At 43.2% G+C, this 20,081-nt stretch overlaps 1 protein-coding gene across 4 annotated transcripts in view; it reads right to left on the bottom strand.

Moving 5' to 3' along the window:
* Positions 1–280: 280 nt before the first annotated feature.
* The window catches only part of PRR5 (proline rich 5), an 81,657-nt gene continuing 61,856 nt past the window's right edge, over positions 281–20,081 (bottom strand). For all 4 annotated transcript variants that reach the window (XM_087934194.1, XM_087934195.1, XM_087934197.1 and 1 more), the window contains 6 exons: positions 16,053–16,101; positions 15,564–15,621; positions 12,883–12,974; positions 9,250–9,390; positions 4,855–4,993; positions 281–2,853 (listed from right to left, as the gene is read on the bottom strand). In XM_087934194.1, the coding sequence (XP_087790320.1) occupies positions 2,315–2,853; positions 4,855–4,993; positions 9,250–9,390; positions 12,883–12,974; positions 15,564–15,621; positions 16,053–16,101 (1,018 nt within the window). In that variant the 3' untranslated portion in view covers positions 281–2,314. The remainder of the gene's footprint in view (positions 2,854–4,854; positions 4,994–9,249; positions 9,391–12,882; positions 12,975–15,563; positions 15,622–16,052; positions 16,102–20,081) is intronic.

Raw genomic sequence — 20,081 nt, 5'->3', positions numbered from 1 at the left:
ACATGTGGATGTAGTGAGAATCATTAAAAAATAGTAGCCGCTATAAATCAGTCAAATTCTATTATATTTGGAACAACTTTTAAAAAAATTAAAACCCCTTTCTTTCTTTCTTTCTTTTGCAGCCTATAGACACATTTTAACTTTTGAAGAGCAGGGTTTCGTTTTAAGGAAATGTTTGGAAGCTGTGAACATGGTTTTTAGCTTCATGAGAAAGGTGGATTTTCTAATATTAATTGCCATTACGACAGTTCCCTAATTCAGAAATCTATCAAGGCAGTAATGAGGCAGAAAGAGCATGTTTAAATGACACATTTCCCCAAAGTGAAGGCTGGGGACTTTTTCACACATGCATGGATCATTTGCTGTTACGCTGATTTGCAAATATGAATGACTGCGGATTAAGCACCACATAGACTATTTTCAAGTCCCCAAATACCACTTTTAGCTTAAAGTCATACACTTTAAGTACAATGGGGAATCTGTAAATAACATTTCAATCAGCAAGACTCAAGTTCATCGTGCGTAATTTCTCTCATTGCTTTCACTGTGTCATGAGGTAACTCATTTTATCGGTATCCATCATGGTAGCTTGCCATGAAGACAGTTCATATGGTCATCTCTCTGACGCCTAGTAATATCTCAGCTTTCCTTTTCCAAGTGTCCAAGCTGAGATTCCCTCCTCCTTTGTAGTGGTTGGGGCCCAAAATAAATTATCTACCTTATTAGAGGCAGTATCCTGGGCTCTCAAATCCTGCTCTTTCTGAAAGAAGTCAGATCCAACTTATCAGGGTTCAGCCAATCTCTGGCTATGACACCATGAGATCAGTAAAAACACCCCTAAACCCCATCCTGACTTTATTCTGGAAAGGGGAATTCCTGGAAAGGGGAACCATATGAGACAGTGATGGCTAACCTTTTCAGCACTGGTGCCCAAAGTACGCACGCCCGCGCCCCCAAAATGCAATGTGTGTGCATCCCCCGCCCATGCGCCCCGCGCATGTATGGCAGAGACCCGAAGACCAGCTGGCCAGCAGGAGGCGTGTGTGCATGCGTGATGGAGCTGAGCTGGGACGACGGCTCATGTGCCCACAAAGAGGGCTCTCTGTGCCACCTGTGGCATGTGTGCCATAGGTTTGCCATCACGGATATAAGACAACTGTCAGTTCTTGACTAAATGAAAGGAGAAGTTCAGAAGTTAGCCCAGGAAGCTGTGAAAACTTCATGCTCTCTTGCAATGCCATTCAATCAAGAGGGGAGCTGGATTTCCTCTTATTTCTGGTCCATCAGGTCCTCACAGACGGTTGACATTCTTTGCATTCCTGCTCAACCATTCTGGTAAGGGTAAACTAGAATCTTCCAGCCACTGAGACCTGACAGAGGGGACTCCATGACTGCTGTGACTCTTCTACGTGTCCCAACAACACAACTGCCTTCTCCTCTGAGAGAAGTCTAACACGGCAAGGGCTGCACAACAAGAGGGTCATCCTGAAAACTGGCCATGGCTGGGACAGCACACGCAAACAAGGAGGGGACTTCAACTTCCTTCTCCAGCGAAGTTGATGATGCCACCCCTGCTTGCACACGAGTGACTATAGATACATGCATGTGCATACATATAGGTATGTACACCTGAGCTAGTCCCAATTCACCACTCATCAACACCTGTGCTGCCCTTGAGTGCCAAAAGCGGCCTATTTCTGTCCTAAAGTATCATGCTGGGATTATGGGGGAGTCATCCATGTTCTACTCTACACCAAGGAGCATCCATTGGAAGAATAACTGGCAACTGACCTCCTGCTTCTTCTGCTTGGCTCTGGTTGGCTGACTCCTGCAGGAAAGGAGAATTCTGAGGAAGGAGATACCAGGCAAGTGAGCTGAACATACAAACTGGAAAAACACTGGGAAAGAAGGCAATGATGGGAGGCAAATCACATCCCTAGGAGGAGGGGGGCACCTATGAAGGACATTAAAGGAGGTTGAACGTCACCTATGAAGGACATTAAAGGAGGTTGAACATCAGACCGTATCTCAGGCCTGTTATTCTGCGTGATTCATTCAACCTGGATGCACAACCTAAGCTCCATCACTACCCATCGCTCAGCCTGGTCATGGGTGGACCTCAGTGTGACTTTATGAACTTAGCCTAAACAGATGCAACCTGACCACAAAGATTCAGTGGCACCGCCGTTTTCCCAAGCCTGGGTTATCCGTATTTCTCTGGGGTGAGATCATCCTCATTATCTGACTTGGAAAAGTAGGCAGAGCTCTTACTCCACCCACCCAGAACTGGTGGACTTGCAAAGCACAACTCCTTTCAGACCACGCTTTGCCTGCTCACATCCATATTGTATCCCGGGGAGCCAGAGCAGTTTGGGCCAAAATCAATGAAAATCCCATCGGAATCGGAATCGATCGATTCTAAAATCTGGTCCACTATGTTCTCAGGGCTGGCTGTGGGAGCAATGGCAAGCAAGTCTGAGTCCTGGCCTAACTCAAATGCCCTGGTCGGGTTCTCTGTGGGATAGAAGAGTCCTTTGGATTGATCAGACACACATTGCATTGAACCAGCCGAAATCCTCTCCTGTTCTCCTGCTGGCAGGATCTTCATGGTGAGCATGGAGCTCTTGGATCCATTGTCTGTGATGGTTGTGAGATTGGAATAGCCCAGCATCTCACCGCAGGAGGTCATTTCAGAAACCGAGTGTCGTCGGATGCTCGAGCTGTTGGCGTTCGTGCCTTCTGTCTCATACTCGGCTACGGGAGTCAACAAAGGGTTGTTGTAACTTTTGGATCTCACCACCGGATTCTTAGCAAGAATATCCCCCGATTTAGAGCGCCGAAAGAAGCGTTTTTCTGTTAACAAACACAGAGAACAGTTAAAATCTTCATAGGGTGCCTACCAAGACAACTAACCCATCACAGAAAGACTGAGCCCAGGTATTTGGACGGTGACTTTGTCAGAGTATATTCATGAACTGGAATAGAGCTTGGTCACAAGGTCAGCCAATGAATAGGCAGAGCAACTAAGTCAGCCAATGAGGACTGTTTGTAAACTGAAACTAGAAGTAGCCTAGGCGTGGCTCTATATTAAGCTCTGCAGCTCTGAAGCTATGTTAAGCTCTGAGTCTGTCGATTGAAAATGAAACTAACTTGCTTGCTTACCTGCTGAAGTTACTTGCAACATGTTTCTGTCTGAGTTGGCTCCATGTTGGAGAAATCTACAACTGGTTTGTAAAATCTACTTATTATGTTTATAAAGACATTATATGAAGCATCAGCCATCCGTGTTTACTTTTCTGGCGCTGAATTAACGCTGCAAAACTTTGAACAGACTTCAAATCAGCATGTGAACTTCCTTTTCTTACATTTGTTTCTATTTTTTCCTGACCATTCAATTTCCCTGTGTCTGTACAACTGTCTCCCTTGGACTTGAATCAAAAGAGGCATAATGGAAAGGAAGGGTCCTCTAATCTTTGCTTCCCAGATCCTCTGTTCAACAGTACTGTCTACATTCCAAACCTTTATTAAATTTTGGCCTCTTCAAATAGAAGCTTGGTGTTACTGTCTATTAAGAGCAGCAATCACTGACTTCACTTTCTTATTAGTTCACTTGTATACTTTATCCTATTCTTCCATGAAGGGACACATTATTTTGGTAGTTTCCATTCCAGAAACTGGCGGTGTACATCCACACCTTGTCAGAAATTCAGATTGGCCACGAGATGGCACTAGCTTAATACTGTACTCTTCCTGGAACAAAGTTGGAGCCGAGATGTTTGCAAAAGGATGTAACAACAGATTATGCAGCCAAGGATTCAGTGGAGAGGCATTTGGGGCTTTCTTCTCTTTTCTGTTCTTTTCCTTCTTTTTCTGCCTACCTCATGCAAGCTACACAAGAAGTTTATACAAGTGTGTAGGGTTTGTAGGGTTTCTCCTTTGAGAATGCCCGAGGAAGAAGATAAATTTACCCCAGGAAAGAGATGAGTATTCATTTATTAATTCTTTTGCCTCCTCTTTTATTCCATACTCCCTGCTCCTGTCTTTTCCTCAAACAACAGCCCCGTGAGACAGGTTGGTCCAAAGGAGAGCGACTAACCCAAAATCTACAGGGAATTTTTGTGGCTGATGATGATTAGAATCTGAGTTTCCCTACTCCTAGTCCTTACTTTCTCTACCCCACTGTGATTCTTGGACTGAGAGGAAAAGATCAACCCAAAATCACCAAGGACCCTCTGTGCTTAAGTAGGGATGAGAACTGGGTATTCCTGCTTCTAGTTCAATAGCCTTACACTGGCTCTCGGTCTGGGAGAATGAGCGAGAGAGAGAGAGAGAGAGACTCTGGATCAAAGCCACACATAAATTTTACAGTGCTGAAAGAGGATTGGAGCAAGGAGATCTGAGTCTAATCCTCTTTCGGCCTTGTAAAATTTCTCTGTGACTTTGATCTCCTTGTTCCTAAGCCAACCTCTTCACCACTATGAATTCTCCCTCTTCCACTTGGAAAGCCTCCTTGGTCAACTCTACAGTCCACCGCCCTTCCTGGACAGAACTTCTACACTCCAGGCACTGCGGAGTGATTTTCACATGCTTCACAACTTTGAAATGTGAAGAAGCAAATGAATGGAATCAGGAAGTAGGTTTCAAGATGTTTTCTGATATCTGATAAGAAAGCTACTAACTCTAAAGCCAGTTGACCTATTAGTTTCGTAACAAGCCTTGGGAGACAACACTGATTAAGAAGTGGGTGTCGTATATACAGGATGTCAGATTATTATTATACAGAATAAATTATTTCTGTTACGTTTATACGTTTAAGAAGATATGCTACCATTGGCCACGCTCTAGAAGTATTACCTAAAATACAGGAAGAGTGAGTGAGAGCGCCATCACTGGAGTACAAACCGTACGTTCCCAAGTAAGGAGAAACAACCTTCTGCAAGAGAGTTTCCAACTTCAAATAATCTTCAGTAACTCCTTTTGATTCATGAACACCCTGAAAAACCAAAAGGAGAACTCTGCTTCAGTTTTTTTTAATCCAGTACAACCTGTTGGATTGACATGAATGGGGGAAGTGCAGGGTGGGAGTTAGATTAGTTTGGAACAGGAGGTCTTTCACTTGGAGAGGTGATAACTAGCTGGTTCACCCATCCATGTTCATCCACCAGGAAGGAATCTGCTTAACCTGGAGATAGAAAACATCCATATCAACCTTCCTAACTAGCAGGCTCCTCTGGCTCACCTTAAGAGGTCTCCCAAGATATCTGTCCACACTGTTAGATCACTGGCCATCAATCTACCCAGTTATCACTCAATGGTGGGCCAATAGTCCCCAAGTTTTTTCTTGCTGTAGGCACCTAACCTATTTTTTCCTTCAATTTATCTTCTTCCTTGGTTAGTTTCAGTGCTGGTATAGCAATAGCAATAGCACTTAAGACTTATTTACCACTTTATAGTGCTTTCCTTTCTAAGCAGTTTACAGAGTCAGCCTATTGCCCCCAACAATCTGGGTCCTCGTTTTACCCACCTCGGAAGGATGGAAGGCTGACTCAACCTCGAGCCTGGTGGGATTTGAATTGCCAAATTCTAGGCAGCTGGCTGCAGAAGTAGCTTACAGCAGGGGTCTCCAACCTTGGCAACTTTAAGCCTGGAGGACTTCAACTCCCAGAATTCCCCAGCCAGCAAAGCAAAGCTGGCTGGGGAATTCTGGGAGTTGAAGTCCTCCAGGCTTAAAGTTGCCAAGGTTGGAGAGCCCTGGCTTACAGTACTCTAACCACTGCACCACAGAGGCTCCTTGTTCTACCTGGTGTACCGGTAGCACCGAAGATCAACTGGCAGAGAACCAGTTTGCTCCGAGTCTCTCCGACGTTCTGCAGTTGGGCCCACCTGCCCGCTCCCTGCTCCTAGATCCTTTTTAACCTCTCAGCTGTTTGGCTCAGCAGATTGCTGTGCTAAACAGCTGAGAGGCACAGTAGCTTAGTTTGTACTCTTTTAATGCGTGCGCAAAGCGTGTGTTTGGCGCACGCAATCACACAATTCCCACCCCTGCAGCCACGCCCACCAAGCCATGCCCACAGAACCGGTGGTGGGAACTTTTGAATCCCACCACAGGTTAGTTTCTTTTTCTGGGTTGGCCCGATGTCTTGCACAAACTCAGCAGATGGGGGCTGATTCAGCAAGCAGATAATCCATGTTGTGCGAATGCAGCCATAAAGACCCAGTACCCTGACAATACAGTACAGAGGGTATTCTTGGACAGCAAAGGGGAAAAAAATTCTGTCCACGTTGAGTTTTTTTTTGTGTGTGGGATTAAAAAAAAAGAGGTAGTCTTCTTGCCCTGAATTCTCAGTTTTGCAAGGGGAGGCAGCGCTACAGATTTGTGAGTGATTAACAAGCTGCAATGGGAACTAATTGAGCAGCAAATTAAAATAGCAACTTCATGAGTGATACAACACATTTTTTTAAAAAAAAAGAGGGTATCATGCAGCTGGCATCTTGACCCCCCACCCCACCAGGATGTCCCTGTTAGTAGAGTCCTCTGAACAAAAAGCAGGAAATTGTTGAGTTGCTTGAAAAGCAGCCAAGAATCCCAAAAGCCAGAGATTTAACAGACTTGTGCTTTCATTTTCAGGCTCTCCCCTTCTTCCGCTGTTTCCTTTTTTTTTTTTTTGGTAACCTCTGATCGTAACAGGGGAGGGACAGCATCGTGAAATAAGAAGAGGTGGGGGCAGGAAGGGCTGGATTAAGGCAGCCCAAATGGAGCCAATTTGAAGAGGACCTAGATGGAAAGAGGCAACCCTGAAAAGCAGAAAGAGGCACCGTCCCAGTTAAAAGCAATACAGTGGGGGTGAATTCTTTGCTCATCTATCCAGAGGGACTGCCGTCAGAGAAAAGCAATTCAAGTGTTAAGTGCGGCAAGTTACGGGTCAGAAATCTTCCCTGCACAATGCTGCACCAAGCTGAAGAGTTCGTTACTATTTGTGAACAGCACAAAACGGAGAAGGGCCTGCTGAGAAAGACTCCCACATTCTGCTGTGAGAGCTTTAGGCTTCTTGCATCTCAAGCAGGAACCAGCAGGGTGACTCTGGTTTGGCTGTGTTCCCAGGACGTGCCCTGCATCCCTCCTCATTCCCCAGGCGGAGAGGCCCTCAAATCAACCTCCCCAGAGGGAGGATGTCCTCCAGTGGATTAAAAACAGGCCCAATGGCAGCTGTGGTCATGGGATGGAAGCTCATTTTGACGTTTCATGACCCTTTGAACTTCCCTCACCTGCTGTGGTCCACTTTGCCTTGGGGAGCAGAAAAGAGAGGATTTTAAAATTTTAAGATTTTAAAAACCTTTTTCTAATTCTCCCATGGTGCCTCGGGGGATTTAAAAAAAAACATTTTTGGTGCCACGATTTGCTTTCTTGATCACTATTGGCAATTTTTATAGGATTGTGGAAAACTCTCAGGCTGACAAGGCCAAATTTAAATGACACTTTGAAGAGACAATCTTGAAGCAGCGAGTTGAAAGACTATCAAAAAATAAAACCTCTCCACATGCTTCACTCTTTTATGCAGATATTTTAGCTCAGTTTTTCAAATAATAAGCAAATTCGGTTTTTCCCTCTGCAGTTTTCATTCCTTACTTTATACAGGAATATGTAATAGTTTTGTTTCATTGGGAAAAGTTCTATAAAATATTATGGGAATTAAAACCTCTCCACATACTTCACTCTTTTATGGCAGATATTTTGGGTGAGTTTTTCAAATAATAAGCGAATTGAGATATTCCCTCCTCCCGCAGTTTTCATTCCTTACTTTATACAGGAATATGTAATATTTTTGTTTCATTGGGAAAAGTTCTATAAAACATTCTGGAAACATTTGGCTGGTATAAAATGTGATACAAATTTTAAATTGCAATAAAGATACCATACATTTATTTATTTGTATACACACACACACACACACTTGTCTGGGCCTCCCAGCAATGTTTCACAACCATGACTTTATAGGGAAGAAACATCTTGCATCATGCTGTCTCAACCGCTGTGTAATCTATTTTGGATGCCTCACCCCACTTCCTAAAAGATAATTGAAAAGCTTCCCCAGCCAGGCTGGTGCCTGGAAACTTGAATTTATGAACAACTCAAAAGTTCTCCACCCAGGAATGCCATTCCTTGGGGTAGGCATTAATAGGCAGATGGCGGAAGGACCACAGATCATGAGTCTGACTACAATGTTGATCTGGCCCTTTTAGAAACCTAGTTTAACACCCCTGCTGTAGGTGATTGCGGTGCATGTTTATATCTTCAACTCTGGATCATAAGTACCTTTTGGGGGATCTGTTGCAGCTTCAAATGGTCACTACGTGAACAATCATAAATCAAGAACTACCTGTACCCAGCATATACACTGCGTGTAAAAGAGGGTGGAGCTTTGCATCCATGGGGGCCATCTTGGTTTTCCAGCCGCCTGCTCCATCTACCACTCGAAACTTACAATTCAGTTGTCAGTGTTCCAGAAAACCTCCACTCCAACAATTAACTCCGAGACAGACATCTTCTCAAAAGTTCTGTCTTATTTGGATAGCAAACTGGCACATCTGGGGAATCCTGAATCTGAAAGTTTCGGGCTTCCTTGCAATAAGTAAAAACTACAAATCCACCCCTTGCACCAGGGGTGGTATTCTGGTTCTGCAGAGCCGGTAGCAGCGATGAGCAGCGGAGACCAAACTGGTTCTCTCTGCTGCTCTGCTATTGGGTCTACCCGCCGCCTGGGCTCCCATACTCGCTCTGAATTTGAAGCGCAGCTGCTTTGCGCAGCATAGAAGAGTGCCACGCGGCAGCTGCTGAAGTGCCCGGGATTGTGCAGGCTTGCAGGAGGTGAGTTAGAACGCCTCTGCACCTGTGCCAAGTGTGCGTTTGGTGTGCACACACACACAGTGTGCACGCATGCCCACCAAGCATGCCCACCAAGCCACGCCCACCGAACCAGTGGTAAAAATATTTGAATCCCACCGCTGCCTTGCACCCATCATCACATCACATGCCCCAATCACCATCCGTCCCAACTTGAGACATGCCCTCACCCAGGTGCAGAGTAACATGACCTTGACTTAGAAGAAAAATGCTATTATGGCTAACATCATACACTCCAAGAACTTCGCCCCTTCCCACTTTCCCAGGCTCAAGTATGTGGCAGATAGGAAGTGAATATGGCTTCCAAAGCTGACAATTCAGTAAGGGTGCGCCAGAAAAATCCATACTTGTAGGATGAGTAACATTTGGACAATTGAAGGAGGAATCCTTGCGCGGGAACGGGATAACGCGTCTTCCAGTTTTATATTGAGAGTTATAATATTTCTGAAGTGCAACAGGGCCAGCTGACGGACAGGAGGCTCCTTCCCCTGCAGGAAACAAACAAAAGGTTTTTCATGATTTGTAGATTATTTTGTAGATTTGAAATTCAAAACGCCTATTCCCTGATTGCTATGGAGTGAACTAGAGGCTGTTCCATGAACATTTGGTCTGAATAACCCTAACAGTTAAGTCCTCGCCTTGCAACAGTTCATTTAGTGACCATTCAAAGTTACAACGGGGCTGAAAACATTAGAAAAACCCATATGAATATTAACTGATCTGAGAAGTGTTTCTCCCACTACGAAGAATTGCAGCAAAAAGTTCAAAGTCAGTGACTTACGGCTGTTTTTCACACTTACGACCTTTGTAGCAACCCCATGGTCACGTGATCAAAACTCAGTCTCTTGGCAACTGACTCATATTTATGACCACTGGTGCCTCCCAAGGTCTTGTGATCGGACACCTTTTGCAACCTTCTTGTCAGAAGGAAAGTCAATGGGGAAGCCAGATTCACTTAACAACCGGGTTATTAACTTATCAATTGCAGTGATTCACTTAACAACTGTAGCAAGAAAGGTTGTAAAATGGGGCAAAACTCACTGAAGAAATGTCCCCACTTAGCAACATAAATTTTGGACTCAGTTGTGGTCGTAAGTCGAGGACTACCTGTATTGGGATTCAGGACTGGTGAACTCTTTAAAGCCTAATTTTTTGCTACATTTTTTTTATAGATTTGAACCGTACGGCTACTGTAATAAATTATATTGGTTTATTATCCCCTCTTAAGGGAATTTCTTAATATTCTGTCTGCTGTCCTTGTTGCCAATACATTGGATTCTTACAAAATGGACACCCAAAAAGCTGAATATAATGTAAGAGCCTGAGCAACAAATTCTTAAATAAAAGTAACAGCGTTTTAATCTGATGGATATCTCATGTCACTGTTTCTAAACCTCAGCAATTTTTTAGTGTTGAAGTGTGGACTTCCAACTCTCAGCACGCTGGTTGAGGAATTCTGGGAATTGAAGCCCTCACAGCTTGAGGTTGAAAATCAATGTTTGTGATGACCCAGGGTGAGATACAAAATAAACACAGTCACAAAAAAAACGGTGAAGCCCCTTTTATTCCTTCACTTTGCTTCCAAGCTCCAAGTATCCTTGACTGAAGAGAAAAAACAACAACAACACAAACAAGGCAAGATAAGGGCTGGAGGAACACACACTGGGAAGGACGCCAAACTCAGAAAGGAACCATAAACTAGAGATATTTCCACACTTTGTTTCCAGCATTCGCCCATACGCAAGTCCGTCCCAGCTGCAGCCCATGAAGAGGATCAAGGCCCTCTCCTCCCAAGTAGACAACATCTTTCCCTTATCCTCTCCTCCCTGCGTGCCCTAGGATGGAGAGGGGATGGGCCTGGGTCCTCCTCTGACTGCCCAGCCGGCCTCTGCCCTTCCCCAGCCTCCTCCACAACCTTCCGGAGCCACGCTTCCACTCCCTGTCGGCTGTTCCTCCTCTCCCTCAGAGTCAGTCTCCACCAGGGGCATGACAATGTTCTTCATCATACGTAGCACATTAAAATTAAACCAGCACTTTTCAGAAAATGTTTCCGAGTTAGGATCAGATGGGAAACCACTGAGAAATCCCAGCACTGGAGAATGCTGGAATGGGAAGTTGAAAAAAAAAAACAAACCACATTCTAGGCAACCCATACTGTTGCCAAAAAAATACACAAATGGGTCCATGAAGTTAATAAGTCAGACCCAACTCAAGATTGTCCTTTGCACCTTGTAATAGCAGTTCTAATTCCACTGCAAGGTGAAAACGGAGGTTAATGTTATGGAAGTACAAAGTCCTATGAAATTTAAGTCAAAACAAGAGCTTCACGTTGGGAGTGGGGGTGAATCAGAATTTACTTCGAGAATACACATTACAGAATAGCTTATTCTAAGTTAGTCAAGAACTCTAGTAATTTTAATTTCCTTTTCTGAGTATGTTTTTAACTCTTCTGTCTCTAATGATTATTGTCTTTACGTTTGTGTCTTAGGTACTGAATTGCTTCTAAATCAGAGGAGTTTAGCATTATCTTGGGATCTCTTTGGAGCATTTCCTCTCACTGGAGATATTAATAGAGTTGGAAGGGACCTTGTAGGTCATCTAGTCCAACCCCCCGCCCAAGCAGGAGACCCTACACCATTTCCGAGAAATGGCAGTCCGATCTCTTCCTGAAAGCCTCCAATGATAAAGCTCCCACAACTTCCAAAGGCAATTTCTGTTCCAGAATTGATTGCTCTCACTTTCAGAAAAATTCTCCTTATTTCCAGGTTGAATCTCTCCTTCTTCAGTTTCCACCCATTATTCCTTGCCTGGCCTTCAGATGCTTTGGAAGCATCTGCCCAGAGATCCTCTCTGTTGCAGCCCCTCAAATATCGGAAGACCGCTATCATGTCTCCCCTGGTCCTTCTCTTCACTAGATTAGTCATGCCCAGTTCCTGTAACTGTTCTTTGTATGTTTTAGCCTCCAGTCCCCTAATCATCCTGGTTGCTCTTCTCTGCACTCTTTCTAGAGCAGTGGTGGCTAACCTTTTTGGGCTCCTGTGCCAAAAATTGTGTGCCCCCCCCCCTGCGCATGCGTGCATAATCCCCACCCACCCATGTTTGCCGCCCACTTACCTGCATTGCGCCTCACAGCTAATTTTGGGCTGGTTTGAGGCCTTTTTCGGCCTCCCAAAGGCTAGAGGAAGGCTTCTGCAGGCTTCTCAGGCTTTGCAGGCTGAAAACTAGCCCGGTTTTGTCACAAACCTGCCGAAAAAGGCCTCAAGCCGGCTGAAAATCAGCTGTGAGGCATGAGCATGCCCAGTGAGGTAAGTTTGCCTGCAGCTCACGTGCTGGCACAAATGGCTCTGCGTGCCGCGTGTGGCACGGGTGCCATAGGTTCGCCACCACGGCTCTAGAGTCTCAACATCTTTTTTATAGTGTGGTGACCAAATAGTGTGGTACTCTAGGTGTGGTTCTTCTACAATGCTGTGATTTGAGCAGCCCTATGCTGCATTTGAATTATTTTACCACAGATTGAGGTGAAGCTACCTATTTAACATTTTTAAAAGAGTTGTTTCCCAGTTTTTAAAATTCAAGTTTGCTTCTATTTCTCTGCTGTGAGATGGATCTATTTCACCAAGGAGCAAAGATGTTCCAATTGGGCGAAACCACCAAAACAGGTTTTTCTGGAATTACACTGGAGCTGCAAAAGGCACCTGTGGGATCCCGGAAAAAAACTGGCCTCTTTTTTTTTTTTTTTTAAATCAGATCGAGAATAAGGCTTTTTTTGCCTTCTTATCTGAAATGCCGTTCAACTTAAGGGGAAGCCAAGGGAAATAACCCGAATAGTACAGCCAAGAAGAACATTTTTATTTTAAATGTTTTTCCTGCCTGGTGCTTTGCTAGACTGCCAAGCAAATGACCTGCAGCTCTCTTCATCAATCACCAGAATTCCACTTACTGGTTTATCCGGATTCTAAAGCACCACAATTGCATTTTACCTGCACGGGGTAGAATATGGCCTGTAGCATGGGCAGGACATCACTGAAAAAGAAATCCCAGGTTTCAGCCAACGTATCCAAAAGTTTCTGTCCTGTAAGTTAAAAACAACAGGTTAAGTTAAACCGGATGAACGTCTAAAACGTAAGTCATTGCATGGAAATACAGGAAGTTCTCAGCTAGGATTGTAATGGAGGCTGTCCATTATGGCCGTAAACCAGACCGGTTTTTAGGAACTTTTTTGTTGTGGTCGTTAAGTGAACACTGTGGTTTTTAATCAACATCAGATCTGTTGTGTGTTACAGCCTGTTTTTTCTGGAAACTAGAAGTAAACAGTGGTTTTCAGCAAAAATGGTCTAAATCGTGGCCATATGACTGTGGGTTTCTCCAAAGCCCTTGGGGGCAAGTCAAGAAGCAGTGGGTGGAAACTAATCAAGGAGAGAAGAACTAAGGAGAAATTTCCTGACAGTCAGAGCAATTAATGTTCCAGCACTGGAAGTTTTTAAATTAAAATAGAATAGAATAGAATAACAGAGTTGGAAGGGACCTTGGAGGTCTTCTAGTCCGACCCCCTGCTTAGGCAGGAAACCCTACACCATTTCAGACAAAGGGTTATCCAACATCTTTTAAAAAACTTCCAGCGTTGGAGCATCCACAACTTCTGGAGGCAAACTGTTCCACTGATTAATTGTTCTAACTGTCAGGAAATGTCTCCTTACTTCTAGGTTGCTTCTCTTCTTGATTAGTTTCCATTTGTTGCTTCTTGTCCTGCCCTCAGGTGCTTTGGAGAATAGCTTGACTCCCTCTTCTTTGTGGCAGCCCCTCAAATATCGGAAAACTTCCATCATGTCACCCCTAGTCCTTCTTTTCACTTATGTTTCAAGAGGCTGATCATTTGAGAAAAGAAAAGAAAATATAAACTGGCTTTTCGGAGGCTACTGTTTGCTAAGCCGAATTGTTAGGCAAATTTCATTTCCTTGTTGACCAGGCAAAGCCACCGTTTTGTGGTCGGGCTGGAAGTAAAGGTAGGAGGCTTGACATGCATCAAGGAGCCCAACCGGATGTTTAACTTAGGGCTGTGCAAGCATGAGAAGGAGTCGGAAGGGGTTCTTCAGAGAACATATGCAGGGGCACCAATTGTGGTGTGGAAGGGTGAGTGTGAAATAGGAGTGCAGCACAGAGCTATCGAGTGAATGCAAGGCAGTTTTAGATACAAGCTTAGCTTAATGCAAAGCGTATCATCATATTTCAGATGTAGGTGTTTATGTATGTGCAGAGGGACCAAGCATATTAGTAAGTACGCACACTCACAAAAAGTACAAGTATGCAGAAAGAGTTTTTAACTAAATGGTTTGAATTTTGCTCAAAACCCTGAGCTGCTGATATTCTCTCCTCCTGCAACCAGCTTATCCACAGTTTTAAGAATGCTAATCTCCTCTCCTGTCTGTCTCTCCATAACTAAGACAAAGTTTATTTTTCTCACTTCTTCTTTAACTCTCCCTTGTGTTGTTCTCCAGCGCCTGCATATATCTGCTTTGTCATTCTGCCTTCTCTGCTGTACATTTCATGTTTATCTTTCACTCCAGCCGCATCTTTTATCTTTCATTTCCTGCCTCAACTAATGATTCCCCACCTTCCGTCTACCAGCCCCGGCACCTTTTGCAGGTAGTCCTTGACTTACAACAGTTTATTTAGTGACTGCTCCAAATTACAATGGCACTGAAAAAAGTGACTCATGACCATTTTTCACACCTATAACTGTTGCAGCACCCCCAGGGCAATGAGGTTTACCCCATGGTCATGTGATTTTGCTTGACAACTAACTCACATTTATGATGGTAGTAGTGTCCTGGGGTCATGTGAAAGAAAGGAACCAGAATCATTTAACAACTGTGTTACTAATTTACTAATTTGTGTATACTGTGTATATTCATACAATGACAATAAATAATAATAATAATAATAATAATAATAATAATAATAATAATAATAATAATAATAATAATAATAATTAGGAGGAGGAGTAATAGTAGTATTCTAATTTAAGAACTGCATTGAAGTTGTAAAATGGGGCAAAATTCACTTAACAAATTTCTTAACATTCATTTTAGGTTCCGTTCTGATCATACATTGAGAACTATCTTCTTTCTTTCTTTCTTTCTTTCTTTCTTTCTTTCTTTCTTTCTTTCTTTCTTTCTTTCTTTCTTTCTTTCTTTCTTTCTTTCTTTCTATTTTCCTTCCTTCCCTTCTCTCTTTTTTCTTTCAAAGGCAGCTTGCAGGGGATATTAAGAAGTTTAAACATCCCCCCTCTTTGGGCCTAATCTATGCGCTTGATAGTCAGACCACAAGAGAAAACCGACCCTGACTCTTGCACATATTATTGTTTCAGGGTAGTCCATACTTCCAGATGCAGTGCCTCTTTAAAGCAGCCACACCATTTTTCAGGCTTGCACGTGAACCCCCCCAAAAAGACCTAGCTGCTTTAAAGAGTTGTCTCCTTAAAACAACCGTGTGGCTGTTTCCATGTGACTTCTTAAAGCAGTTGTATCCACTCTCAGGCTGTGTGTACAGGAGTCTGAAAAAGAAGGATACTGCTGCTTTAAAAGAAATACAGTGCTTGCATTCCTATGTCCTGTTAGCACCTTTCTGAAATCATTTTGAAACATACACAGGCCTTAATCACCTTCATAAAATCGGATCTTATCCCTCAGGATCACCATGCCTTTTGTAAGCAGCTGGTTCTGAAAAGAGGACACAAAATATTAACAATTTTCATTACATGCTGTATTTTAACTACACTGGGTTTTTTTAATGACAGCTCAATAGAAAAATGATTGTTTGGAAATTACATTTTTATTAGACTAAAATTTGCTTACAGTGGAAGGAATCTTTGCTGCCTTATATGCACCTTTAGTGGGCTCCAGACATGTAGTAAACACTCTGGGTTTTTGCTCCAAATTTACAGTACTCTTTCTGGGTATGGTTCTCTGAACCCGAAGCATCTTAAGATGAAGCACAGGGCAAATAACCAAACAAAATTTTGGTGCTTAAATTTCTTAGAAGGACAATAATAGCTATCAGTAATTTATTTGGTAACTTGCTTCGGCTAATAATAAAGCTTTCATTAAAACAGTAAAAGAGAAATCAAAACTAAACAGAAGATTATACGAACCTGTAAATATTCCGTAAAAAAAGATCCCAACTCAGTTTTCAGAAGCTGCCTGTTCCAAAAAAAAAACATAATAAATAAAAAGAATCACCATATTTTAGTATACATTTATTGAACTTTGTTATTCATGGTTGTTGCACTACAAATGCAGAGCTTGTCAGAAGGGATGATCAGAGAATATGATGCTTTATGGAAATTCTCTAACTTGAGTGCTAACAACTACACACATAGGCCACATTCTTTGTATGTACTTTTGTTTCCTATCTAAATAACAATCAAACCTAATTCTGCTAATAAGTGCTAAGTAACAAAATTGTTTCTTAAATAAAATCTCTTTTAAGCTAATGTCAATAGCAGTTAGACTTATATACCACTTCACAGTGCTCTCTAAGCAGTTCATTAAGTGTTGTACCTTATGATTCTTGACGAATGTATCTTTTCTTTTTATGTACTCTGAGAGCACATGCACCAAGACAAATTCCTTGTGTGTCTAATCACACTTGGCCAAGAAAAAATCCATCCATCCATCCACAGAGTCAGCATATTGCCCCCAACAAGCTCCAGTTCAGATGGCTTCATAAAGATATCAATAAGACAATAATCTGAACGTACTTTGCCAGCTTTATTAAATTTGAAAGAAGCATAAAATACACATAAAAATACAAATGGACAACCATTTCTTTGAAATGGTATAAGGATCTCCTGCCTGAGCAGGGAGTTGGATTAGAGGACCACCAAAATCCCTTCCAACTCTTGTTATTCTGTTAAAAACAAAGAATAAAATAATTTAAATAAAAGAGGAAGGGGTAGGGAAAAACAAAATTCCAGAAGGCAGATGAAAAAGAAAAAAAAAAAGCTCTAGAAATAAATAACACACACTCCACGCGAGGCTACTATCAACCATCCAACTAGCAAACCCAAAATAAGGAAACATTCTCTTGAGTTTTAAAATCGCAACAGCACAACTTTATTGGATACACCATTTTGGTACTGAAGAATGAAAACCAGCTCTTAACCTAACTCACCCTACTCGGGTGCCTTAAAGAGTCTTTGGAAGTTGGCATAGAATGCAGCTATATGAACAGTTCCTGGGACCCCTAGGGTGGCCCATGTTACACCGCTGTTCCACAAGCTGCATTGATTGACAGTTGCTTCCAGATCCAATTGAAGGTATTGGTCCTTACCTTTAATGCCCTGGTTATCTGAAGAATCATCTCACCCCTAACGGGATTGGCCCGCCCCACTCATGCTGGCAGAATGGACCCCATCTTTCAAGGAAATCCAGCGGGTGGGGTCTCTTTTCTGCCATGGCTCCCACCCTCTGGAACATCATGCCCTCCAAAGTGAGATCCATACCCACATTTTTGGCCTTCCTGGCTCTGCCAAGTAGTCCAGGACCCCAGTGGAGGCATGTTGTTCTGGAGGTGGATAGCAATAGCACTTAGATTTATATACCGCTTCACAGTGTTTCACAGCCCTCTCTAAGCGGTTTACAGCCTCTTGCCCCCAACAATCTGGGTCCTCATTTTACCCACCTTGGAAGGACAAAAGGCTGAGTCAACCTTGAGCTTGGTGAGATTCGAGCTGCCGAATTGCTGGCAGGCGGCAATCAGCAGAAATAGCCTGCAGTACTGCGTTCTAACCACTGCGCCACTACGGCTCATAATAATAGAATAAGATAACCCCACCTCCTTCCTGCGTGCATCTTGTTCTCTTCCTCCCCATCTTGTCAATTTTAAATTGTGAATATTTATCACTTTAATGTTTTATCTTTTTGCTATGATTGTAAGCCACCCATAGTCGCCTCTAGGCAGGACAGTCAGCATAAAGAAGCCTCTGTGGCGCAGTGGTTAGAGTGCAGTACTGCAAGCTACTTCTGCAGCCAGCTGCCTACAGTTTGGCAGTTCAAATCCCACCAGGCTCAAGGTTGACTCAGCCTTCCATCCTTGTGGGTAAAATGAAGACCCAGATTGTTGGGGGCAATATGGTGACTCTGTAAACCGCTTAGAGAGGGCTGTAAAGCACTATATAAAGCGGTATATAAGTCTAAGTGCTATTGCTATATAAGCTTAATAAATAAGCAAATAAACTTTTGACTTAGATGCGGATCTAAGCCTAAAAACCAGTGACCCTTTGAACTAGAGTAAACCAAAGCAAACAGTACTGCCATCATCATAAACAAATCTAAGCATCAAAGCCCCAGATTAAAATTTTGTTTTTGTTTTCATTTCCTGCAAAAAAAAAAAAAAAAAATCCAAGGGTGGTTTCCAAATAGAAACAAAGCTAGAAAAAGTCCCTGCTTCTTCTGACGAGCTTGTTTTAACTGCTTTTACTAGGTTGTCCTTTGTTATCTGTAGCTAATTAATTTTGATTGTGTGGTTCCAGACACTTTATTACACGCCCACGATTGATCTTTCTTTAGAGAAAGTGCTCCAACCTCCCTGTAATTATAATGTAATTGTCTGCTTCTTACTTCCAATTTACTGATTGAAACGCTCTCCATAATATTTGAGATAATGACTCATTGCTCTGTCAAACAGATTTTCTTCCAAGGTGGCTGCATTACAGATTTTTTTTTTCCTATTCCTTTCCTCAGAAGCCTTGGCACACAATTTGGTTGGTTTTAATCACAAAAAAAAAAGCAAGGTGGAAGTTTTAAAAAACAAAATAAAAATTATCTCTTACTTTCGTGCAGCAAGCTACAATCCGAGGATTCTGTCTTAGTCACCATCAATTCAGATCCTAGCAAGATCTAAGTTACGTTCAAGAATAGGGGCAGGGCAGGATCCCAATGCGTAACCTTTGATTTTTATCTCCATTGCCAGAAACAGCTTTTTGAAGGAAAAGTGAAATCTTAAAGCAATGTTTCTCAAGTTTGGCAACTGTAAGATGTGTTGCCTCTCACGGATGATGTTGAAGAGACGGTGGGTGGCGGCGGAGCCTGTGGAGGAGTTGCTGAAAGCCTGCAGTTCTCCCCTTTGCCGCAATGGGCACCGGCAGCAGTAGACATCGAGTGCCAGTTGGGCACCTGGCCCAAAGCTCACAGCAAGTGGCTGGCTATCCAGGAGCTCTACTGGGCGGAGGAAGACTTCGGCTACCAATATGCCCTCCAGGAGCCGGCGAGAGAACGTCCGGTCACCTCAACGAGGAAGCAGAGGACCACGATCCTCGAGTGGAGGCCCCTGGACCTCACCAAATCAGTTTTCACTACGTCGTGCCAATATGACATGTCCAATAAATCTATTCTTTGAGGAATCAACCTGCCTCGGTAGTTTTGATTGCTATGGGTGTGTTACTGGGAACCCTGACAACCAGTTTGATGTAGTGGTGAAGGCATTAGGCTAGAAACCAGGAGGTTGTGAGTTCTAGTCCCACCTTAAGCACAAAACCAGCTGGGTGACCTTAGGCCAAACATGTTCTGTCAGCCCTACGAAGGGAGCATTGGCAACCCACATCTGAAAAATCTTGCCAAGAAAACTGACAGTCTCCAAGAATCAGACATGACTGAATGGAAGAAAAATAACTTTTGAGAAATAGGCAAAAGTTATCCATACAGATTTCTCAGAACGTTTTTCGTAGCAAAATTAACAATTATACAATACTGGTGGACCAAAGTATGTTAAAAGTTTCTGTTGTTGTTCGCCGGCAGCAGGTGCGGATGGCAGTGGTCTCTGAGAGTGAGGACTCGGATGAGGGACCTGCATATGATGCAGGGATGCGGCCAGGACTATCGGAGAGTGGGGTGATGCTTTCAGAGGTCGTGGAATCTGGCAGCAGTGACGAAGAGGACCCTGAGGAGCCTGTGCTCAGTGCATGTGTGTATAGGGCTGCTCAAAGGAAAGAGCAGTTGAAGCAGCATGGGCGACTCGGGAGTAAGGCTGGAAGGTAATGGCCCCTCCTATAAGGGATAAAAGCCAGCCTTCAGGGTTGGCTTCTTTGCAGGAAGCAAAGAAGTTCTTTATGCTCAGAGTCCTCATTGAAGCCATGCTTGCTCCAGTTTGTTTTTGAAACTTCTGACTTGGGGTATTTATC

The sequence above is a fragment of the Pseudonaja textilis genome, chromosome 5 (genome assembly GCF_049901715.1).
Source record: "Pseudonaja textilis isolate UNSWEBS1 chromosome 5, rPseTex1.2, whole genome shotgun sequence".
NCBI classification, from domain to species: domain Eukaryota; kingdom Metazoa; phylum Chordata; class Lepidosauria; order Squamata; family Elapidae; genus Pseudonaja; species Pseudonaja textilis.
Note: the sequence above shows the minus strand (reverse complement) of the source record. Positions and strands in the feature narration are given on the sequence as shown.